Source organism: Calidris pugnax, unplaced genomic scaffold (assembly GCF_001431845.1).
Source record: "Calidris pugnax isolate Ruff unplaced genomic scaffold, ASM143184v1 scaffold164, whole genome shotgun sequence".
NCBI lineage: Eukaryota > Metazoa > Chordata > Aves > Charadriiformes > Scolopacidae > Calidris > Calidris pugnax.
Window position 1 is genome coordinate 382,624 of NW_015090895.1, and position 25,800 is coordinate 408,423.

The 25,800-nt window shown below is 36.4% G+C and overlaps 1 protein-coding gene across 1 annotated transcript in view; it reads left to right on the forward strand.

Annotated features, from left to right (window-relative positions):
- Positions 1 to 25,800, forward strand: part of POLA1 (polymerase (DNA directed), alpha 1, catalytic subunit) — a 209,903-nt gene that overhangs the window by 84,270 nt on the left and 99,833 nt on the right. Inside the window, exons 31-33 of the mRNA XM_014948364.1 lie at positions 6,444 to 6,618; positions 13,949 to 14,130; positions 15,904 to 16,035. Of these exons, the coding sequence (XP_014803850.1) occupies positions 6,444 to 6,618; positions 13,949 to 14,130; positions 15,904 to 16,035 (489 nt within the window). The remainder of the gene's footprint in view (positions 1 to 6,443; positions 6,619 to 13,948; positions 14,131 to 15,903; positions 16,036 to 25,800) is intronic.

The window sequence follows — 25,800 nt, forward strand, 5'->3', positions numbered from 1 at the left end:
GTGTTGCACCTCTGTCCTCTTAGACCAGAGGTACGAGGTGTGGAGCAACTTGGTATTTGGTGCTGTGTTATGGCAACACATCAAATGCAATTTCAAGCTTTTGTACGTGGATAAGACACAGCCTGTCTGTAAAAAAAAAAAAAGGCATCTTTGCCTCTCAAAGAAACTGGGCTGTAGAAATTGTGGGGAAGGGTATAAATAAACAGTGGCCCATTTGTGCATATTTTTCCTGAACATAAGACACACAGAGCTCTGGACTGCAGTCATAGTTCTCTCTCCCCTCCCTGGTTTAGGGGGGGAAAAAGAAAAGGAAAAAAAAAAAGCATCTTTGCAAGGCACCTTTTTTTATAAAGCAATTTCCCTATTCTGTCTAAGTAACCATCTCTTATGTTTTCCTAGTAAGTGGATCCCTACACCGAAATCCCTTGTTTGCTTTATTTATGTGAGAGGCTTGATGGAGTCGCTGCCCTAGTGAAATGGGCTGGAGTCAGTTATCTGCCAGGTCACATTCAGTCCCATGCTTCTCTGCCCTGCTTAATTCTCTTAGGGAGTTAGATATACCCAGCTGTAAATCTTGAAGAAGCCAATGGACAAACCTTAATTTTAATAATATCTCATAGTTACTAACATGCATTTAATTTCACGACTAGTGATATCTGATGAGTCTTTAAAATGTGTATGCAAACACATAGTGTGTAATGTTTCTTGTTTTAAAACTTAAGAATGATGCATCTCTATATGGAAGTTAAATTTGTCCACAGTTACTAAGGTATTGCATTTGGTTTTAATGTCAATGCACTCGCAGATCAAAAGTGAAGTGAACAAGCTGTATAAATTGTTGGAAATCGATATTGATGGAGTCTTTAAGTCCTTGCTGCTGTTAAAGAAGAAGAAATACGCTGCTCTGACCGTGGAACCAACAGGAGATGGGAAATATGTAACTAAACAAGAACTGAAAGGATTGGATATAGTCCGAAGAGACTGGTGTGATCTTGCAAAAGAGACTGGAAAGTGAGTTTCTTTATGGCATTGTCGTTTTTGCTCTGTATCAAAGAGTACGTGCTTCATAAACGTTTGATACCACGTGGCTGTTTCTTGAAGGGTGCAGATTGGTAGCTAACACCAGCATTAGGGCTTCTTAACTGATTTTTGTAGGAGATGGTGAGAACGTTGCATGTTGGCTTTGGTAGCAGATCATCCTTGGGCAAGTCCGAATGTCTCCAATTTCACAATCTGTTTCTGCATCTCCTGTGGAAGCCGTGCATTTGAGTAGTTGTGATTTTGTATATGCGGTTTAATAAACCACAGCTGAAAATCTTGTGAAAATGGGAGGTGCTATCAGCATTTGGAGTCACAGGTTTTAAGTCAGAGATTTATTTTTTTTTTATTTTTTTTCAAAGATGGTTAAAGAAGCTGGTGGTCAGCTCTTTCAGTATCCTTTAATAAAGCTGGAAGTGCAGTCGGTGCAGCCTGAGGAGATGATCCTTTCCCCAAAGACTGTTTCTCTTCCATTTTGCAACTAAGACTGTTTTGATACTTCATTTTGATGGATATAAGATTGATGATTTATTAATTGTCATTGCACAGGGCATTTTGGTAATTAAATTCAATAGAGGTAATAACATTTAGCACTGCAGAAAGAAAAATGTAGTGGATGGATAGGTGGTCATCTGGGGCTGACTCACATTACGTACTGCCTCTTGAGAACTTAAATAAATTGTGGTCCAAATGTATCAAAAAATGAATACTTTTTTACATCTGTAAAAATACACCACACGCTTACTGTTCTTAAGACTTGCATTTTCTAAGAAAAGATGCATCATAATAGAAGCAAATTTTTCCAAGTTAGGAATGTATTAGTAATTAAAGCTATACAAATGTTTGAGAGTGTTCTTTAGTGACTAACTCTTCTGCAGCTGGCAGATCTTCCAACCACATTTTACAGAAATAGGCAACACTTTGCTTACTTGATATGTTCTCTTCTCCCCCATCTTAAGATACCTGCTATGAAATAATAAATGGCAAAATTAAATGGGAGCAGAAAATAGAAACCAGTTGCATTTAACAATTCCAAATCACTGTTTAACATTAGAACTATTTGCAATAATTTGCTTTTAGTAAAACAAGTAAATAAATAAAACACAACATGAAATATCCTGGCAAATTTCTATAAATTTTCTATCAGACTTCATCCTCGCTCAGGCTCTTTAAATTCTAGTGGCAACCCAGGGGAAGAGAGGATTGTGTTTGTTGTAATGGTTTTGCTTTGCATGTCTTAAACTTTTCTTCATTTCTGGACTGTTTTTACAGCTATATAATTGGTCAGATTCTTTCTGATCAGCCCCGAGATATAATCGTGGAAAATATTCAACGGCGGCTCATAGAAATTGGAGAAAATGTGATCAACGGCCAGGTCCCAGTAAATCAGTTTGAAATAAACAAGGTAAATTATCACAGCTCTTTTCTGTCTCAGAAAAACTTTACCGTTCCTGAAGATACTGACTGCTGACAAAAATCTTTTTTAATCCTTATGATGCTGTGAAATATCAGGGGTTTTATTAGACACTGAATAGCATGGAACATACAGCAAAGATCCTACAGTATGATTAAAAATTCCTTGTGGGGCTGGAGGCCAGTCCTGCTTCCTCAAAATAATAACTTTGTGTCTTGTCCCATCCTGCTGTCTCCCTCACTGGTGCTGCACTTTGAGAATGACATGATAGCTCCTGCTTTCAGGAGAACTTTTCTCCTGAATTGTTATCTTATATTTCAGGTTGAAAATGCATAAAATGAAGAATGCAATGGAAAAGAATCAAACGTTCTGTTTTCTAGAAAACTTACATAAAAGCAGACTATTGTTAGTTTGTTTCCCTTCAGAGCTCCATAAAGAAAGCTGATAGTCATTTTGAGATCTCATTCAAGACTTTCCTGTAGCAAGAAGTAAAATACCTGACTTTATCTACAGGAGTTTTAGCAAACAGCATTGTTGTTTTGGTTTATTTTTATGAATCCTCAATGAAACTGGTACATTTAACTTCAAAAACCTCTCTCCCCAGCTAGGGCCTTGTTTCACTAGTGAATTGCATAGTACGTATCTCTCTCGTGCTTTGGATAGAAGAGATTTTCCAATTTTGCTCCATCCAAAGACTTCTTTTTTTTTTTGCCAGCTGGACATCTCTCTGCATGCCTCTCTCATGCTTCTGATAGAAGAGATTTTCCAAATTTGCTCCATCCAAAGACTTTTTTTTTTGCCAGCTGGACATCTCTCTGCTCTGTAAGACTGTGTTAATCAATCAGTTAAGAAATGTTTTCGTCTTGTCATATGAGTATTAAAGAAATCAGTGATTTTTATGATTGACTTAAAAAAAAAACCAACAATGTTGCGATTGCAAATACTCTAAGAGTACTTAGTATTCCAGTAAAAGATATATATGGAATAATTTTAACTTTAAATGCTGAATGTTCCTCTGTTTTACTACTTTGGAAAAAAATAAATTATTCATTTCACTATTAAGTCAAATGTATAAGTTGTTCCTAAGAATTGAGATACTGGTAAATATTTAAATGTTGAATTTTACTTTATGTAAAGGAAAACCTCACTGTGGAATTTCAGTAGCATGAGATACATGGAAATATTTTAATCCAGTTGTATCCTCTTGCTACAGAGCTTGTTAAACACACTCAACTACTTGATATTCGTATTTACTTTATGACCTGAACTGGTGCAGGGGTAAGAGAATAATCTCTGGCTGTATTTTTATATTTTGCGTGATTTTTTATCTTCAATTTAGTTTAATTTTAAAACAATTGCATTATATCTGTAACTGTTTTGAACTGTTGTGCTTTTAATATAATGCATTCTTCAGACAGTAACTGTAAAAGCATCCTCTTATTTTATTAATAATATTTTTGAAGTATGAAGGACTGGTACCTAGACCTTAATGTCTGGAAAATACCTTTCTTACAATTTTTTTGTCTTAGATTTTTGTGTTGCAAACGTACTTGTGAATACTAGATGGGTGAAGATAGCTACTGTGTAATCTTGTCTTTTAAAGTTCCGAGTTGTCCAACACTGAAGTAAAATACTTCCCTCACAGTTATGTTTCTGTTTCCTCCTTTGATCTCTTAGGCATTGACAAAAGATCCACAGGATTACCCTGACAAAAAAAGCTTGCCACATGTGCATGTTGCCATGTGGATAAACTCTCAAGGAGGCCGAAAGGTGAAGGCAGGAGACACAGTGTCATATATCATTTGTCAGGTAAAAATGTCTTTATTTATAGCTAAATACTAGGTATTGTTTTGAGAGATTGCAAAGAAAACGAACTCAACTCCTGGAAAAAATGTTTTGGTGTTTCTTTGTAGCAAGATTATGTTATAGTCTAAAATAGCCAATTTTTTGTACTAAGTTTAGTTTTATAGATCCAAAAAGAACCACTGTGATCAGCTCATCTCATCTGACTGTTGCCATATAGTGGCTGATAAAATTTCCCTGAATGTTATAGTCTAAAATAGCCAATTTCTTGTACTAAATTTAGTTTTATAGATCCAGAAAGAACCATTGTGATCAGCTCAGCTCATCTGACTGTTTCCATATAGTGGCTGATAAAATTTCCCTGAATTAATTTCTGTTTGGAACTAGAACTTATTTTTAAGGAAAATATCTAGTCGTCATTTTAAGGAGAAGAAAATTCTGGTGGTGAAGAACCTGTCATTCTTGGAAAACTACTTGGTGGTGGTGGTTGAATAGTGTCATTGTTCTTTAAATGTCAACCTGTGTCTTTTCAATTCATAGTCATTAGATGTGGCAGGACTTCTCTTGGATAGACTGGCGAGTTTGAGCAACTTTGTGTTTGCAGGTGTTTATCCTATAGATGCTTATCATGATCTCACAAATACATGCTCCGCTTTGAATGTGCTATTAAAAAAGAAAAGCACAGGGTGGATTAAATGGACCAAGGAATCTCTTGCGCCAAACTGATGAGCTTCAGAATGTGACTTCTATGGTGGAACACTATTTGAGGTTCTTCCTCATCAAAAACTGAAAGATACTGTTTTTTATTTAATTGAGAGTTCTCAGCCTGGCGTGATGAAACTGCCAAGACTTATGAGAGCTGGGCCATGGGTACGGCTGAGCAATGGCACAATACAAGAGAAGAATGTACTTGTTGAAAGAAGGGAGCTGAAGGAATTGCATTGTAATTATTTTCGCAAAGCAGCTGGATGAGCTGAATAGTCTAAATTAATTTTGTTCTGAATACTAAGTTGTCTGAAAGGAGTAGGAGGGACCAATGGCTTGCAGTCTGTCTTTATTAGTGATGGGTTTTCAGTCCATGGTTGTTGACCTTATTGAAGCCAGGAGCTCGCCTTAACTGAAAAATGAAGGTGTCATATGTGAATGCATTAATTTTATTTTGCTGTAAAAAAAGAAGGGGAAAAAAAGAGACTGTACTTAGCAAAAAACAAGCTGTGGTACTCTCTCTATCCCCCACACCCCTTAAAGTTTACTTCTGATACTGAATGCTTGCTAAAATACTTCTTATCTATATCTTAAGATTTTTGACACACATTAAAAAAAAAAAAATTCAAGTGTAGGTCTGGACTGGGAATATGATTCTACAGACGGCATGAATTACATTTTCCAGAAGAGTACCATCTTCTTAGAGTTGGTACTTAATTCCTCCATGAATGCTGTTTTCAATTTAATTATTGCCTTCCCTAGTTGAATTATTTTCTCCTTCTCCCTCTTTCAAGTTGGAGAAGAATGTAATGTTTATTCTAACCTCTGAGTGGTGTTTCTCTCTTGGCTTGCGATGTCACCATGTGTTTATTTCAGTATTTCCAAGTATTTCAGAATTTGCTCTTTCAAATTAATGCTATTGCCTCTGTCGTTTATTTGCATGCCAATGAACGATGGTCCGTTCTCTGACCGTTCATTCTATTTGTTTCTTTATAGAATCAAAGAATCTAAATTTCCTAACAAAACAGATATAGTTTTGATATCCACGGCTTAGAATTTGCTTGTTGTGCAAAATGATAATGCTGGTTTAGTACAAAGTGAATCCAAAATGCATGCCCTCCGTGTATTTTTAACTGGGCTGATGGTTACAATGTGTTTTCATTGTGCATTTCAGAATTGACAGATGGGACTGTTTACTCTGTCTACTCTTACTGATTTGCACGTGTAGGCTGCAATAATACAAGCTGGATTTACATTCTTGAACTTGCTGGTTGATGCCAGCATCAGCAATGCACTTTTTTTTTTTTTTTTTTAAATACTGCTGGATTTATATCGGATGCGTAATAAATCAACCAAAAGAGAGTGATCATGTAACAGTTTTGCATTAAAATAACACAATGTTTGAAGCATAATCCTTTGTATAGACCGAATGTGGATTTTTACTTTCTTTCACACTTTGTGTCATATGTGTCTCCTGTCTTAGGATGGATCAGATCTCAGTGCCAGCCAGCGAGCGTATGCCCCGGAACAGTTGCAAAAGCAAGAGAGTCTTACCATTGATACTCAGTACTACCTGTCACAGCAAATACATCCAGTAGTTGCTAGAATATGTGAGCCCATAGAAGGAATCGATTCTGTTCTTATTGCAACCTGGTTAGGTAAGTATTCTGAATTCAGTTTATTTAAAGAATTACAGGAGACAGGGTGAGAGCTTTTAACGTATGTTTCTTAACAGAAACGCTTCCCAAAATCAGTCTTTTTTACAATGAACAATAGCTTCTGTTACACAGTCTGTAGAAAGCAGCTACCATTTTTCAGAAGGTGCTCATTAACGTGAACTTAATCTTATAATCCTTGTTCAGAGTTGCAAAAATGTACTGCTCATAAATGACAGCACTATTGCACGTCTTTGAGACTTTCTGAAGTTACTAAAGTAGTTCTGGAGCGTGCATCCAGAACTGGCATTTTTTCCAAAGAGAAACCCTAGCATCTTCGCAATGAGAAAGGATTCATAGTTATAATGAAGGATACAAATTTTTAGTGGGGTGTAAGTGAAGACTTTGTTCACTAGAATTGACCTGGTGGATAATAGAAACATAAAACCTTAGTCTTGCATGCTCCATATGGATAAATGAAGTGGCCAAAAAAAAAAAGTGCTATAAAAAATTTGACTATTTCTTGTGGCCTACAGGATCACCAGTTTTTATTCAAATGAACAACAGGGAACTGCTCTTGTTAGTGTGTTTTTTCTCTTAAGAGGATGTCAAAAGAATTAGAATTTTTCTGTCCAACTCTCATTGCCTCTGTCTTCTCCATTCCCTAGGTTTCTTACCTAGAAAGAAGTATAGGTGTTGAAAAATTGTTAATAGTTCTATTGGGTCTTTTTCCATGAAAATACAATGCTCTGTGTGTAATCCTTTTAAGGTCGTTTCCTCCCTAAAAGCAATTCACCAACAGATATGATTGATCTCCTTGATAAACAGAAATCATGTGATTTGTATCCCACATCTAGTTCATTATTTTCAAATCTGTTGCTCAAGGACACAGAAAAAGTTGTTAATCTCGCTGGCTGCTGAGTTCATGACAAGACTGTCCTCTCCCACAAGAAAATTTTTAGAGAGTCAGTTTAATAATCTCCTGTTTGATGCTGTGCCCATGTCTGCAGGAAGTTCAGACCTGCAGAAGCGATTTTGTTCAGAATTTTGGAATGCTCAAAGGAGGAGTTAGTCCTCAACATGTTGTGTTTATGTAATGGCCAAGATCCAGGATTTGGTTACTTAAAACCAGCCAGCAGTGTGTTGGCTTCAGCACCGTCCACCTGGGATGCTGCAGCTTTGTAGGTTACTTAACTATCAGTGGGTTCTGCTCGTGGTGAGCTTGCCATTTGCACTTAAAATGTGTACAGGTAAGTTCCTGTCTTGTTGCTTCTCAAGAAGAGTGCTAGCCATGAAAGTTTTTCATCTCCCAAGACAGTCTGTGTAACGTGCAGCTTTTCCCATCTCCATTTCCAAGTTGTCCATTTAAAAAAAAAAAAAAAAAAAGAAAAAAGGAGAGGAATTTTGCTTTTTCTGGGAGGCTGCAAGGGTATTTTGTGGAGGCATTTGATGTTTCAGTGTGTCTTCAAGAGCTCTGGTGCTTTGAGGAGGTGTTAGCCCTGCTTCACACATGCAGGCTGACCACACAAATCATTCTGTTTATGTGGCAGGACCAACTTTCCCTTGATGTCAGAGCGGACTATGTGGTATGCCTGACTGAAAAGGTCAAGCGCTCCTGCTCAGCTTGAAGCAGTTTAAAATAGGCGGTAAACTTGTATTTAGGTAAAAGACAGGAAGGATTTCTGAAGTTAACATTTTATTTGACAAAGATCGTACTACTTGTAGAGTAATGCTCAGATTCAGAGTTGTTCCTTATTCATAACCGATTGGATTTTCAGAAAAGACTGGCTCCCTTCAGGCCCATATCTTCAGAACTGCATGCCACTTGTTTGCAAATGCCTTTGCTGCTTTTTGTGCTATAGTACGTTCAAGATGAAAATTTCTTTTATGGTCTATAATAGCATCATGCAGCTGAGAGTTTATTAATAGTCCACAATTGTCAGTCTGAAAACCTGTATGTATCTATTACAATCTTAGATCTGAAATGCTTTCAGTTTGACCTTGCTGTGCTGTAAAAATCTCCTTCTCCAGCTTTGTTTTCTTGAGAATGCTTAAATTGAGCTTGGGGGTAAAGTCAGGTCTTTTTCAAAACTTCTGCTCTACTTACATCTTTATATACAGCGCTTAATCAGAGTTGTACATAAATCATTGCAAGCTGAAGTTATCTTACAGCTTTTTTTTTTTTTAACGGTGCTGGAGGGATAGTCAAGTGGTTTCGTTTCAAAGAAATTGAAAATAGTTTACAAGACACAAAAGTGTACAAGATAACTTAAGCCCAGCTTGCTAAAACAGGCGAACATGAAAACTGTTTACTGTTCTATGTTGCTAAGTTGAGCTTTTTTGCTTAGTATTTTCATCATGTTACACATGCAAATTTCTGTCAATTTTCCCATCTTGTTGCAAAAGAGCATATTTTTCTGTCTTTCAGAAGAAAGCTGGTGTTCTGGAGTATATCTAAGAGTATCTGTAGACCAAAACTTGGTTGCATTATCACTGTGTGTGTCTTTCTCCATCTGGTGGGATTTATTGTGTTACATAGGGTATGTGTCTGTATAGGGAGAATGGCTGTAGAAAAAAGATCTCTGTTTCATGTTTAATAGAATCTGTCTATAAGGTGAACGTTTCATTGGCACGTTACCACATTAGTCCGAGTAGATAAAATTGAGCTCTGCTTAGGGAAGTTTTGCTCATATCAAAATGATGAAAAGTTCTTTGTTCTGTCTGTACTCAAAGCAAGTTATTTTAAGCTATTTTAGACACTGAAGAACAAAAGCAAATAAGCACACCTAAAAATTGCAAAGAACTCCTTAAATATCATATTTGTTCACTGTGGAATCAAACTGAAAATTGCCTTTTGTTTTTGGGCATTGTAGCCTTTGAAACATGGAAATCCATTGTTCCTAAAAATGAGAACCTCATGGGCATAATCCTGCATTCACTCTCTTTTTCTTGAAGTTCTCGAGGAAAAGTGGTGACAAGATGACGATTGCCAGGGTTTCTGAAACTAAGTGTGTAATCTGATCAGTAATATCATTCAATAAATCTCATCTTCTTGAATGCTTGGAGACCTTACTCACTTCATCCCGAAGACACCTGTATCTTTTAAATGAAAAGAACTGTATTGGCAGAACAATTCTCTTAGCGTAATTAAAGTAAGGGGGTTTTGTTGATACATAAATACTGCTCCTTGTCTGAAAGAAAAATCACATCTTATTTCTGTGTTGTCAAAAGTATCTAAACATTATGGAGCCAGAGCCATTTAGCCATGGGATTTTTGTAGCTGTTACTGCATAACATCAATTTCTCTAAATTGTGGAAGTTGCTGGCTGCTGTCCTAGACTGTATCATGGTCTTCTGAAAGAGATACGTGTTGCAGCCTTACAGGTGGATGTGCACGTCGGTGCTCTGCAGATTACTTGGCATTTGGGCATTTCTTAGGAAGGCTGCCTAATTTTAGGGGGTCATTACCAGGTCCTGATCAGGCTTGTCATTAAGAGTACTTCCCAGTACTGGTTCCTCCTTCCACACAGTGTCTGCATGTCCTTGTAAGGAAACCCACCACTGCCTTAAAGATTTTTTTTATTTTTTTTTTTTAATTTTTTGGGTTTTTTCCCTCCTCCTTCCTAGAGTCATTTGAATAGGTGTCTTTAATGTAGTGTTTAGCAGCTACTCAGGCAGACTCTCCTGAGAGAAACCAGGAGGGAGATGTGCTCTCCTCAGGGCACGCAGGAATTACATCAGGCTCTGTCCGTTTTGTTGCTTTCATCACGAGGGAGTGATGAGGAGAAAATGATAGAGATTATTATTAAAGCAGTGACAAGACTTCATGACAATAGGTTCATAAACCCCGAAGCGTATGGAGTTTGCTATTTGTGGTCCAGCTGGGGTTTTTCTGAGGGTCTAGACCGACTCAGAAGCTGGGGCTTGCTGAAGGGCCTCGCGTGTTTTGACAGTGCAAGCGGCCTTTTTGCGGACCCCACGCAGAAGGCGGGCTGGATTTGCAGCGCAGGAGGATCTTTCTGAGGAAAAAATTAAAAAAATAATTAAAAAAAAAATTAAAAAGCGTGAGTTTCCGAAGGGCAGAGGCCTCGGGCCGCCCAGGCTTAGATTCGGCGGGCCCGGCCCCGGGCCCGGCCGTGGCTGAAGTGGGCGTCCGTGGCCTGCAGGTGGCAGCAGGGGATGCCGTTTCCCGGCCTCCCGCTACACGCCTGACGGGCAAAGGTGCAGCCGGGGGAAACTTTCCGTGCTCCCCGACCAGCCTGCGGCTGAAACGCGAAATGCCGGGGGGAGAAACCCTCCCTGGGGGCTTTGTTCGGCGGTGGGGAGGCGGCAGTGGAGGGGTGGGTGGCCTGCGTCCCCCTAAAGGCCTCCCCGGGGGCCGAGGCCCTGGGCCGGGGCGGGGGGACAGGGGGACAGGACCCTGCACGGGGAGACGTGGGGAAACCCTCAGCAGAAACATTATTTTTAAAATAACTGTGATTAATAAAATCTGTTTAATATTTTTTTTCCTGTTTCTTGAGTGGCCTCTTTTGCTGGCTAGTTAGTAAGCGTTGTAATAATTCTATTCAATAATTTGAAAAAAAAAAAGGGTACTGGGACTTACTTTTACTGTGTACTTTTTCATGCTAGGTTTGTCAGCGTATCTTTAACGTTGCATTTCTTTGTCATGCATGCAGCCTTGCAGTTCTGGTGAGGTGGGAAAGCTTACCTGTGGTGCAGGTAACTTAATGATAGCCCTGAAGATTTTTCATGTCAGAGTAAGTCAAAGTCCCTTTGACTGTTCTTGATGTCATGGGGGGGAAAAAAAAAAAAAACATTCGAAGAAGTGCACTGCTTAATCTCATCCTAATCATTTAAAAATTACAAAAATCAGGTATTTTTTGATTTATTTTTTTTTTCCCCCCACCCATCAGACAGTCCCTGTTTTGTTTACCAAGTAGAGTAACATGGCCAATGTGACCTGGTTCGAGAGGATACCAGTTAGTGTGCTGAAATGGATTAATTGGACCAACTAACTATTCCTGAAAGGAGATAATAGATAAAATAGGTCCCAATTCCACAAGATAATTAAGGTAGGCATGTTCTTTAAAAGCCTGATTTGTAGTCCCTTTGATTTCACTGGGGCTGTTTGCACACCAAAAGTTAGACGTACACTTGAATCATCACAATGTTTTTCCTGTTGTTTTCTCCAGCCAAAACAGCTAAGAAAGCTCAGAGATAGGTGCGATTAAAAAACCCATCATTGGAAGAATTTCAATGTTAAATTATTAACAAATGTCCATAGGCTCATTTGCTGTCACTACTTTAGACTGAATAATGGAAAACTGCAGTTATATGAAGACCAGGATTTACCCCTTTTGTCTTTCATTTAATGAACTACTTTGCTCTATATTTGCCTTTTGGGAAACAACCAAAGAGAGATTTCTACCTGAACTTTAATAGCATCTGTATCAGAAAGTTGCAACGATGTTTTTTCATTCCACTTCTGAACTGGGGGAGAATTTTTGTTGGTATTCACCATTGCTATCTTAGTAGATCCAACCTACTGCATGTTAGCTGAAGTTTTTGCAAAATCTTAATACTAAACTCAAGTTCCTTGTCGAAACCTTTCCTCTACCTATGTGTTGCAGAATATACTCTTTGTTTTCTAAAACAGTAAATTTATCACCAACCCTTTTTAAAAAATAAAAGGGAAAAAAAAACAAACCCCACACTTTTTTGGGGGTACCATATGTATTAGAGTGTAAGATAAGCTATTAGCAATGTTTTTGCTTTGTTTGCTCTTCCTTTTGATGAATAGTAGAGAAGTGTATTAAAAGTTTAAAAACCTCTTGGAGGTGAATTGTTACCCTTATGGTTTGATATTTGTTTCTTTTGATAAAATTAAAATTGGGAAGATAGTTTAAATTAAAGTGAAACCCCTATTCTATCAAGAACCAAATAAATTTATTTGGTAATATAATTTCTCCTTGTCCTTGAAGTTGGTTTATCATTGCAAAATAGAAATTCAGAATATAGTATTTACAATAGTAAAGTTACACATATCAAATCTTTTCTGTAAAAACAATGTATAGCTGCCTGTATAACACAACCATTCTATATGTGCAATCATATTTGTCTAGTTTAACTGAATATTGTTCCCAAACATTGTCTTTAAGTCTCCCGGTACTGGTAAGGTTAAGAAGAACTGTAAAATCTAGCTTTACTTTCTGTTTGTAATCTTTCTTACTCTTTCTACAGTAATTATTACATTTGTTATTGAAATTTACATGAGATATGGGTTTAATACATGGTAATCTGTTACTTGGCTTAATTAGTCTCTGTTAAAAATATTTTTTAAAGTGCTTCTCTTTGATCTTTTCTTCTTAATAATGAAGTAAGCCATAGTTTTCTGAACATTTTCTTCTACATGCTCATTCGATTAATTTTTTTTTTCTAGCATGTGCTATTTGCTAGAGTTAAGGAAAAAAACCCTGTAAATGGGATACATGGACTTTTAAAAGGTTGCACATGACAAAGGATGACAAAACCCGTGGATATTTTATTAAGTTTACTTTGGCAGTCTTATTCCTAGGGCAGTGAACTTCGTGCTTGCTTGCTTATTTACTTATTTGTGGTTGAATCAGTATTTTTAGGATCTCTTTTGTGTATTTATTTGTTTAAAATCTTGAGTTCTGGCAATCAAGAATAAAGCATTTTGTCTCCAGCGCTGTCGTTTTAAATGCTGCTGCTGAATTTTAACCACTGCATTAGATTGAAACCTACATGCTGTTAACCACTGAGCCAAAATGAAATCGACCACTGCATTGAAATCAGAGTTGGCAGTTGTATATGGACTTGAAGGAGTTGGTAATAGCAGTGCACCCGCGTTTCTTTAATGGGGTTTTTATTCTCTGTTTTCAGTTTTAATGGTGCCATTTTGATTTAAAGACTGTTTCTTAATAACGATGCACATTTTTATTGAAATATTTTCAATGTGACTTAAGAAGAAAATAACAATAAAGCCATCCGTTAGGAGTGGTTTCCTCAGAAACAAAATGTTCTGTTGCATACTCCCATGATAATGCAGTGTGCTTGTTTTATTTATAAAGCAATCTTGCGTAAGAAGATAAGTAAGAAGATTTCTTCGTGTTCCGTGAACCTTTATTCGTGGTTAAAAATTGTAAAACATATTTATGTTTTATAGAGGAAGTTTTGCTAAGGAGAGATTTTCGGCTTCTGAATTTACATTTTGTAACTTTCTTTTGAATCTGCTTCACCAAGCATATGAAAAATGAGCCTACTTGTATGGTTGACCTCTTAGTCTTTTGAAATTTTTGTTTCTTATTAATAGGACTGGATCCCTCCCAATTCAGAGTCCATCACCATTACCATAAAGATGAGGAGAATGATGCCTTGGTTGGTGGCCCAGCTCAGCTCACTGATGAGGAGAAATATAGGGATTGTGAAAGATTCAAATTTTGCTGCCTCAAATGCGGAACAGAAAATATTTATGACAATGTCTTTGATGGCTCGGTTAGTTGGTTTTTTTTCTGTTTCATTTCTCTTCATTGGTGAGGGAGAAAAATACTTGTAGAGAGAATGGCTTTTCAGATGGGGTTCGTATGATGTAGGAGAAGATACCATATTGTTTGGATCCTCCTATTTATAGCTTTGGAACAGAAAAATGCTGATAGGATAGTGCTGAAATATTTTTCCCATTTTTGCATTTCAGCTGTGTTGTCTAGCAGAACGTGAGATTATCTGGCTTCATTAATCTGTTTGCCCACAGTCGTGAATGATTGTTGCTGTAACTTTTTAAGGAATCCTTATCTTAACACCTTAGTAACTTCCAGTTCTCTATTTAATGAAACTTTCTTATAGCAATGGCAATTCCTTATCCTAAATCATATTAATTGGAACAAAGTGTTTTTGGAACTCGTGTTTTATCTTGCTACATCCCACCTCCCTTCCTGACAGTAAGGTTTTTCTGTGTTATCTTTCCCTCTGTCTTTGTGTATTGAACATGAAAAGTCATAGGGGTACATTCTTGTTGAGAAGTTCTGCCAAAAAATGTATCTCTGACCTTGGATCACAACTTGAAATAGGGCCAAGTATTTAACTCTGCAGCAATGTTATGTATGTATTAGTCATTGGCAAATTAGCGAGCTTTGGAGTAGTGAAAACCTTGAAACTGAAAGCAAATAAATCTTTTATCTAAATTAAAAGTAATTATTTTAAGTTAATTTGGACAAACAGCAGATGTTTTGCATTTTTTTGAATCAAAATAAAGCAGTCTTTGGACGCAAGTAAGAGGAAAAGACATACAAATCGAGTGATACTTTGTGAATCCTTGACTTTTGTTCATTACAGCTGTAAATAAGATAGTTAATTGCATGTAGGCTTGACAGCTTGCAGATGGGCTAACTGGAGAGACGTGGATATTAAACTCCTTTAAAAAGTCAAGCAAACAAACAAAAAACCCCTACCAAACAGCAAAAGAAACCCCTAAACCAACCAAAAAAAACCCTTTCTCTTCCACCTGGAATTATTTAGTGGTGTGACTGGTGGTTTAGCCAAGATTGCTCACAGAAGTGAAGTCTTACCTTGAAAAGAAAGATTTCTTAAAGTTTTATAACTGTCCAACCTACCAGGTTGTTGTTATTTTAATGAGAATTCTACCAACTTAATTTCAGCTGTTCACAGATCACTTCCAGGTTCTGAAATTTTAATGTCAGATGTTCAGAAGATTTTGAAAGTCAGGGGAATGGGATGGTGTAAAACTGTAGGAGATATTCTCTTAACTGGAGAAAATAAAAGATGACCATGTCATTCTTGTTTAACAACATTCTCATGAGGTTTGTCTCTACAGCCCTGTTGGTAATTTCATAATAGGTATCTATAAGGTTGATTTCAATGTTCTGATCAGTGGGCTTGGGCAGAACTTTGATGTCCCTGATAAAACAACAAACCTGCTGTTTCAGGGAGCCAGGGGAGTGTGATTTGTCCATAGCTGAATTTTTTTACTCAACATCATTTTTTTGATCGATTAACTTTGTAGTGGGTGAAGAAGCATATTCTCCAAAAGACCTTTTGTTAAGAAGAGAACAGGGAAACCTGTAGGGCAGAGAAGTCTTTATATGGATGGGCAAACTGTGATGAGAAGAAAGAAGGCCTAGGTATTAGAGGCTCTTTAAGATTATTATTTTTAAAAAATACGTATTATGTCTAAACTCTTCAGATAACTTCTGCTACCATCACCTGTTGTAATAATGCATGCTATTTTTAATTTTACACTTCTCTTTTCAGGGGCGATTTATTGAACCCAGCTTGCAAAGGTGCAGTAAGACGGAGTGTGATGAGCCTCCTTTCAACAATGTGGTTCAAATGAACAACAAATTACTGTTGGATATTAGACGCTACCTCAGAAAATACTATAATGTAAGTATTCAGAAAATATTCTGCTGTATGAAATGAGTTTTCTAAGTGGTGCTGAGTTTTTGGTGATTTACATGTTACCTTTTTTTAAATATAATTCAAGGTAATAGCATGCAACATCAAAACCCAACTTTATGAAAATAAACAATGATTTCAAATACTAATTTAGAATGTTTGTTTCTCAGTTCAGTCTCAAGGCACGATAGTCAGATGTGTTTAAATTTTTGTAACTGTGTGTCAGCATTATTACAGATGTAGTAGCTTTCTGTTTTCCAAATTTTTAGAAGAAAAAGTGCAGAAAATTTATTGTCTTAATGCTTTTGAGAAAATCTCTGAAGCCTATCAAATATGCAGATATCAGGTTCTTATGTAATTGAAATCTGTTTCTCTTTCTTCAACCCAAGTTGATGTATATTGTGTTACACTGTGAAAAGGAAAACTGAATGTAGCTTTGTAAAAATTCTTTGAAGGACGATAGGAAGGGAAATACTGTGAATCTTTCTGCAAAACGGTTGAGAGGGGGGAAAAAGAGGAGAAAGATGGATAGTTAATTAATTTGATATCATTATCTTTTTGGGGGGCAGTGCAAGAAATCCAAAGTGCCGATGGTAGTGGTTGGCTTTGTATGGCATTGTGGGGAAGAAAAAAAGTATAATATTTGAAGTTCCCGTCTTCACACTGTCCAAAGTAGTGACTGGTTAGGAAAAAACCCACCGTGATTTTTAAATTATATCGATATGTTTTGCATCTCTAATATGCTGGAAGCATCATATTTTATGAATTGGCAGCTAGCCATTTTGGTCAAATTTTCATAGATCTCCTCATCCTATTGCCTGCCTTCCCTTTTTTGATTGTCCCAACATTGCCTGTTTTTACACTTCTGGACAGAATCAATTTTGAAAGCACTCATAAACACTCATAAAGTGCTCATAAACTTTTATATACTCAAAAATGTAAAATTGTTGTTGAAATTTTGGCCTGTAAACAAATAGCTTACCTAATCCGTGGAGCATTTTCTTTGCAGACAGCAGCTACAACACTAAGAATTATCATTATAGTTTAATACTAAGTATGCATTTTTTGTTATCTTCTATATTAGTTGTTATTGCAATTGTAGGTAAGTGTTTTCTAAGCTCTTTTCTGGAAATGTAATATTCACTGGATGTATAAATACTTCTTTTGTGCTCCTTTTGAAGCAAAGACCTTCAAAACTTTCTTAGAGTATGTAAATTCAGGCAGTATTTCACAAAGTAGGGACAGATTGTTCCTTTCCATTGAAGTTAAAGGTAGATGACTTGGATAGGTGAAGTTACCAAAACACAAGATCTCACATTACTTTATTGCAAAGTCCACCTGACTGCAAAATTATCATTCAATTGATAATACTACGCATATTATATTAAATTATACAATGTGTTATTAAACAATATGTCAAAGTAATATGTTTACACAGACTGCTTTTGTGTAAAAGTTCCTTCTGATCCACTTTTTAAGATTTTATATATGTACACTATGATAATATATAATGCTGCATGCTAAGTAATTTCTGGCATATAAAGTGCTAGAAAACAACGTGCATAAAATGTGCAATAGTAGACTTGATGAATGAAGATACATTTAAGGCAAGGTAAAATTCTTATTACTAATAAGAACAAAAAGTGGTGTAATATTTTATTCTGTTCTCCTTTTTCATTTGTTTGTTTTTTTAAGACCAAGCTGTGAAACAAACTGAAATGTTTGAATATTGAACATTGAAATTTGCTTACATTATATTAAAATCTATTAAGTATCTTACTACATGGTATGTAGGATAATGAAGTGTCCTTGAAAAGGAATTCATTTGTCCTTGTAAGTAAAAGCTTTATAAACTGGCTTATATTTTTAGTACTGAGAATTTACTTTTAACTTAGTTAGCTATAATAATGAAGTCTAAAACTTCATTTTGACTGTGAAATAGATTCAGACTCGGGAAATGTGGGATTATTTTATTGTAAAAAGTAATTTCCAAATTGCACAATAATTTTAATTTTTAAAAAGGGCTTTCCACAGAGTTGGGTGAGTAAATTTTGTCCTTAGAAAATCTTAGATGCTATGAGTTTCAGTTTATTCCTTTCATCAAGTTTATTCCTTTCATCAAGAACTTGTAGTGACTGTATAACAGCTGGAGTTGAAATTCATCAAATGTTTGTTTGCACTAACACCCATATAATCCTATAAACTATAAAGACACACCCAGAAGTAGTATAGCAAAGAACTGTCTGAACAAAACATCTGATGAAACTTATTTAACGCTTATTTAACAATCTCCCACTGTAGTGGTTGCACGTGAAAGGCACAGAAATATCAATTTAAAAAAGACAAATATATTGTCTAACTTTGACATTCCATTAATTTAAAAAAAAAAAAAAAGGTATTATTCTTTTTCTGTTGGTCAAATGGCACATAATCCAAAAACATAAAATGCGAAAATGAATTTTTTAACCTTTAAAATAATGAGCTTTCTTTTATGAAGACAGCCCTATCGGGACGCTTTCGGCCTGATCCGCAGCTCACTGAAAAGAATAAGCTTACTTTTTTTTCAGTGAGGTTTGAATCAGATTTTTTTTTAAGTGTTTGAGATCATTGCATATGGTTTTCTTTAGACTGTTGAAATGCTTTATATGTGGCTGTGTAAATTTAAGGGCATGGGGAAGTGCCATAAAAGTGGAAAATCTGCTTATCCTTTTTGGCACGTGAAACTGATAAATAAATAAGTACAATGGTGATACACTCCTTTCCTTTAAAAAGATGCACATATAAGCACGTAAATAGAATTTTGTAATCCTCCTACACTCCCATTGTTTTTGTAAATTACTTGCCTTTATGTAAAATTTTCTGTTTCCACAATCAGTTTTTGCCATTAAACATTGAAATGTTTGTTATCTGTCTTCCAAAATATATCTACCATTGCTCCAGTATTTACGGATTTCTTAATGGTATTAACAATATCAATTTTGATAATCTTACTCCTAACTGTAAATATATCTAAAAAATGACATGCAAAGATTTTCTTTCTTTTCAGAACTGCATTATTCTATGAGAGATTGATCCTGTTGTGTGCTTGCTTTTTTTTTTTTTTTTTTTAATTCTGCTTCAGAAGAGCAAATAGATGAAAAGAGAGAGAAACGCTAGCTAATCTAAATTGGGAAATGAAGAGGGCTTTTTTAAGCATGAAAATTTCATCATCTTGTCAGCTGGCAGAATGCCTGCTGTGTGGATTCACAAAGGCTAAGAATTACACTTTCATGAAATTTTCCTCACTAACTGCCCTGGTTAATTTGAAAGATAACCCACTGTTCTAATTCATTCCTCAATTGGGCGGTGCAGGTTTTATCTTTGATCTGACAAAGCATTTGTGTTAATCGTTTTGGCCCTCTACTAGACACTCTTGGGATTGTGCTTTTACAATAAATGTGTCTGTGATAGCTCTTTAGTCTATTATACTTACAATAGATCCATAGAACTGGTAATTAATTCTGTACTGCTTTGGAAATGGGGAAGAATAGGTGTAGCTCTGTCAAGTGCTGCTGGGAAGTTTGTTTAGCTAGTTCATTTTTGAAGTGTTACCCTCAGCCATCAATGAAACATCCATGCTAGGGAATGGATGAAAGCTGAAATATGCAAGCATAAATGAAAAAACTGACCAGGTTTTGTGCATAAGGAGGGTGTAATGTAATTTGTAGTAAGTGGATCTAATTATTATGATGGAAACTGTTTTGTGTTTCCCATTAGAATATTCAAATGCTCATTTTTAGCACTTGGTAAATAAATGCCAACTCTTAGATCCCCTGTTAAAAAGCCCCGTACAAATCAATATTCACATCCATAAAATGAATTCTGTATTTTACTAAGCTATCAAGGTGTTAGTTTTGCCAATTAAAAAGAACTGAATAAAAACCCCCAATATATACAATATGTCATTTGAGCAAACTGTTGTCCCTGAAGCAGCAGTTTTTTAATCTTATTTTTAAATATACACCTGTGATATTATTAGTATATTTATAAGTTAAAACCCATTTTTATATAGATGCTCTTTATATGTTCTCTAGTTAATAGCGCATGGCGTCTTTAGATCTTTGGATGTTTTTCAAAATGCATAAAATGATTTAAACTTTAAAAGTGTTTTAAAAAGATTGAAAAAATCTTGGTCCAACCTGTATTGCACTGTTTTTGTTTTATAGTCTTTTTCTACTGGACCAATGTAACCCACAGGCAGAAGTGAGTTTGAAGGCTATTGAACACTGCTAAATAACTTTATACTGTTCTGCTGCGAAAATTCAGTGTTCAATAGCCCTCAAAATTTCTCATTTCTTACCTGTGGTGGGGTGGTCTACTGCTTGCACATTAGGTCGCAGTATAAAAGCATGTTGGGACACTTTTCAAGATCTTTGATTATTTTATATATATATATATTGCAGTTCTGACCATTGTGTATATGTTCTTGTATTTTGCATTAGTATTTTGCTCACTTAAAAAAGTAAAAGTTATATAAACAAGATAATATTATAAGAGGCAATAGCATTCACACAGGTTTTGGGATTGCATGGCATATTTGCTTAGGAGAACAAAGATGACAGGGCTTGTTGTGAACCTGGAATCTCCCACACTTTCAATCAAGTGTGTTGCCAACATCCCACAGGTGTACACCACATGAACAGGTGAAAATATGATTGTAGATGATGGTGATGACTTTTGTAATCATGTTCTCACAACAGTCATGGATTGAAAGCTTTTTTGTTTGGTGGGTGAGTAGGGGTAAGAAGCCTCTTTGGTGTGAGGGAAAGGTGCTTAGCAGTGGCAATAGTAAAAAAAATTATTTATCATTGTGGTAGTAGTACTAGAAGTATATGGGCATGTGATGAAGAGTAGGTAGGGCCAGAAAATAGAAGGAATTGTGACACCAGCTGACGTGGTAGGCACAATCAGAGAGCGAGACTCTGCCATCAAATTAACTCCAGCGATTATTTTGAAACCTTCCTGTTTGTATGGAAATGGGTTTCTGAGTCTTTTCCAAGTTTGCGCTTGTATCACTGTCATTTTGGTTTATACATACAGAAACCGAGACGTTTATTTTTAGCACTGAAAGCTTCCAAGTCAAAGCAGAATGGAAAGCAATTGGAGTGAAAGATAAAAGATTAATGTGATTCCATTCACAGTTTACTGAGGACCTGAGAGAGGGAAGGGAGGCTGCCACCGGATTATCAAGAGTTTTCTCCTCCCCTCCACAGTAGCATTTTCTGATTCTTTTCTTGATTGAGATGGACAGATAAGTCGTGTTTAGAGTCATGTTTTGGTTAACCAGGAGGAAATTAGAAATATCTTGATTATTTAACAGAGCAGTTAGTATTCTACTATATGAAAGGGTTAGACATCTGTCTTTCTGATATAATTTATGTTTATTGAATAATAAAAGATAACCCTTTGGTCACCATGTATAGTACGTTTGGGGGACGAGTAAGCAGTTATTTGTCACAGCATCATAGTGTCTATTAACTGGAATTGATTCACTATTACGGCAACTTCTCCATGATCTGCCCTGTGAAGGAATTGTTTGTTTTAGACTTTGAGCATCAATATGATTTTTAGTGAAGTGTTTCAAAGTAATGATCGATATGTCTTTACAAAGGGTTTAACTCTCTTCATTGGATTTTACTAGCCATGATGGACATGCATCCCTCTCGCTGATGGTTGAGTGAGGCTGAGCGTGACTCTCTGCACTCCAAATTTGAGCCACTGAGAATGACTGAACATAAGCAAAAGAGCAGTATCTGTTGATTCTTCCTAGTGCTTAGCCCGCAGTGTGGTACTTTGCCAGAGAAGACTTAATGACAACCAGTTATCTCTCTTGGCTCTCTGTAGAAAAGGCTCCCCAGGCTGGCCACTGCGTGGAACAGGTTTTAAGAAATGGGGATTGCTTCAATAGAGTTAAACTAACTTTGTAATTTCCTCTGTAGGTAGAATACAGGAATGTAAAGGCTTATTATCACAATCATTTGTCTGCTTAGGCTTATAAATGGCAGTATTGTGAAGATCACGTTACAGGAAGTGTGCCCACAGGTAAATATGGTCATCGTTATGATTGCCACCAAGTGTGTAATGTTTACCTAGGTGATTGAATCACTCATCTAATAACAAGATGGTACTGTCTTCAGAGGATTACAGAAAGCACTGTCTTTGAAGGTACTCTGTTGGAACTGATCTGTTGCCCCAGTTGAAGCAATGATGAATTTTGGCAACACTTAGAGAGCATGTGCTTGCTGCAGCATAGAGATATGGTTGCAGCTCTGTGTATCTGATCTGGCTTTAAACTGACTGCAAAGTATGTAGCTTTTAGTGTACTAGTAGCAGTATTTGTTAGGAGATTCTGTAGCCAAGAATTTAAAATCTGGGGCAAATCTGTGCAGCCTATGGAGAGGTCTGCCACAGCCTGAGCAAGCTACATTGAGAGAGAATGAGCAAATGCGCTTTCCTGTGGATACCATGGATTGACAGAAGTGCTATAGATGCTATATAGCTTGGTAGGATTTGCTTCTTCTGAGGCTATTTTAATAACAAATCATGGATCACAAGAGGTTTTATGACAAATCACTGGTCTTGAAAGGATCAATGTCCATCTTTTTACAGTAGTTTTGAGACCCATTTAAAATCTGTTTAGGTTTTTATTATGTTCAATTTAGGTTTTTTTGATCCCACTAGTCTCTAATTAGAGACATTACAAGAAGCACAAGTCCTGGGAAACTAATCAAGGCTTAAAGTAAGTTTTAAAACCACCGGTTCTCATGGGATTTTGATACAGTTAATGCCATTTACTACAATAACTTGGAACAACAAATTATTGAAATATCAAACCAGATTAAGTCTATATTAATCTACATAAACTTCCAATAGAGACCATGTTATAACCAGCTTGCTAGGAGGTGACAGAAAGCAACAAGGTCTATTGGCTTTGAGTATACTTGATGCCAGTTGATATATACATAACTAGCAATGCTTATGGCACTCAAGCACCTTGTATCCTTCAGGAGAACCCAAGTTAAAATTTGAAGCTGAAGAGACAACGTTTTCACTGGATGTGGTTCTTTTCACAAGGATAAATTTGTTTGACATTTATGACCTAAAAATTATGTGGTTATCATAAACTGTTTCTTACAAGTCATTAATAATACAGAAATGCATGATCCTACACTGATTTTAGAAGGTGAAAAGGACTTGCTTTAAACCTTTTTTTTAAACACTAAAGTGGGTCCATTTGTGGTAATTCAGACTTGAATGGGCGTATAAAAGAACAAAATGTGGAATATTTTGTAATAATTCTAAGAAATCTAAGTTACCTATCCTAAAGTTTCTTAGTCTTTATTATGAACCTGCCTTCACCCTTTAAAAAAAAAAAAAGCTTAAAATAAATTTTATAGCATTTGGGAAACTAAGTTACCCAAACTAAGTTACCTTGTTTTGTAAGCATCTTTGATACTGCCTTTCATAGTCCACATTGCTGAAGATTATTAAATAAGGAAATCATGCATGTTGGAGGCAACAGAGGGCATACGTGAAAAACTTCGTCTGTGTTTCCCTCAGCATGCTTTTTCTTGACAGAGTAGGAATAGGTCTTGTAGATGTTTAATTTTTCCTACCCTTAGATGTTAAAATAATTATTTTCATTTTCTAGTTTAAAGCAGTTAAAAGTATCAAAAATATTTCCAGTAATGTTTATTCACGGCTTGATTTCTTGGTAAAATACTCTTAGAAAAATTAAATAAAGTATTCCTCAACAGAAGTGATTCCAGTATTCAAAAATTCATCACATACAAACTTTGTAGTTAGAAGGTTATTTCAAAAACTTATATTCAACTTAATTGAAACAGCTGTTTAGTTCTTTATGTTATTTAGTATTCGGTGCAGCAAGAGAAAATGGATGAGTGTGTAAGCATTCAAGGATTGAACAGATCAAATGGGTAGTTCAGACCTTTTGGCTTGGTTCCTGGAAGTAAGTCATATATGTGAAAAAACCTCAGAGCCATGAGTCTGGGCAGCACTATTTAGCTAAAGTCCTCTGCCTTTGTGTCTTCATTCATGTGCGTAGGGATGGGGAAGGCAGCCCCCTAGCTGAATGACACTTCTAGGGAATTTATAGTTTTTCTTTTATGGGGCCAAGAGAAGTCTAAGCAGTACCAGAGATAATGCAATAAATTCTCTATAAGATTTCCTTTGTCCCAGGACACACCAGGGTCAATTTTAGCAGCCTGTGCTGTCTTAGAGTTGACACTTGTTGCCCCTCTTCTCTCACGGAACTCTTACTTCTACAGGTTTGTTTAAGTTTAAGAAAAACAGTTTTAAAAACCACTGAAGTTTGGGATCATCTGAGATGAGAAAGGGATGGTACTTCATTTTAAGTGAGAATGTTCCCATCTGCAGGAAGAATGGCCGAATAACATTGCATTAGACATAGCTTCATAAAAAGGTTTTGTGTTTGCTTTGCTGCATCATGTTCAGAAGTCAAAGTTTTGTAAGTGCCACACAGTCTCTGTTTTTCTATAGAGTGCCAGTATTTCCTGCAGTGGATGTATGCAAGTGGATTATTTTTATTCTTTTTAACTCCCAGTCATTAAGGAAATAACTGCTTTGTATGCCTGCTTTGGGAAATAGTACAATTTGAGTGCAGAACCTTATTCTGATGTGTAGTCAGATAATAAATCTGTGTTCCAAAAGGAGTGTCGGCCCATATGTAGCATCCTGTGTGCAGGTCTCCTTGAAGCTTATCAGTCAAGTTAGCTAGATATTTCATTATATGGCATCTACTGATAGACTTTACTCCTACTATTTACTGAACATTAGTTATTCTATTACTTTTGTTCATATGGACATGATGGAGGGGTTTTTGGGGTTTTTTTTTGTTTGTTTGTTTGTTTTTGCAAATTCAGCCTGGTGAATTGACAGCTCTGCCTGTGCTTTAGTCCCACATGTTCTGTGATGGCACACTGTTTTAAAGGACCTTGCATTGCTAAAGATCATAGAATCGTCTAGGTTGGAAGGGACCTTAAAGATCATCTAGTCTAACCATCAACCTAACTCTGACCAAAAAAAAATAAAAATTTACACACACCACTAAACCATATTCCTGAGGACCATGTCAACCCGTCTTTTGAACACCTCCAGGGATGGTGCCTCAACCACTTCCCTGGGCAGCCCATTCCAATGTCTGATAACCCTTTCCATGAAGAAATTTTTCCCAATATCCAATCTAAACCTCCCCTGGAGCAACTTGAGGCCATTTCCCCTTGTCCTATCTCCTGTGACTTAAGAGAAGAGACCGACCCCCGCTTCTCTACACCCCCCCTTCAGGGAGTTATAGAGGGAAATTATGAACCTTCCCTCCCTATTTCCATGTCATGCTGAAGATTACTGTCTTTTCAGTCTGCCCACAGCTGCAGCATCCTGTAAGAGGAAAAAAGAAAAAGCTGTAGTCCTGCTAAAAGTGTTACAGCAGCTAAATGACAGTCTTGTTCACTTTCTTTCATCTGAAGAGTTTCAGCTATCCAAGTATCTTCAGCCTAGTAGATTGTGTTAGACTTTTAGTCCACAAATGTATGAGAGAGAAAAATTTCTGGGGTTTTCCAAAGGTGTACTGGGTTTCTGCATGAAAACTGGGGCTCTGCAGTAGATGTTTCCCTTTTCTCCTAAACAAAATTATCTTTGTAAGTGGCCTCTGCGAGAGACATGAAAAATCCACAA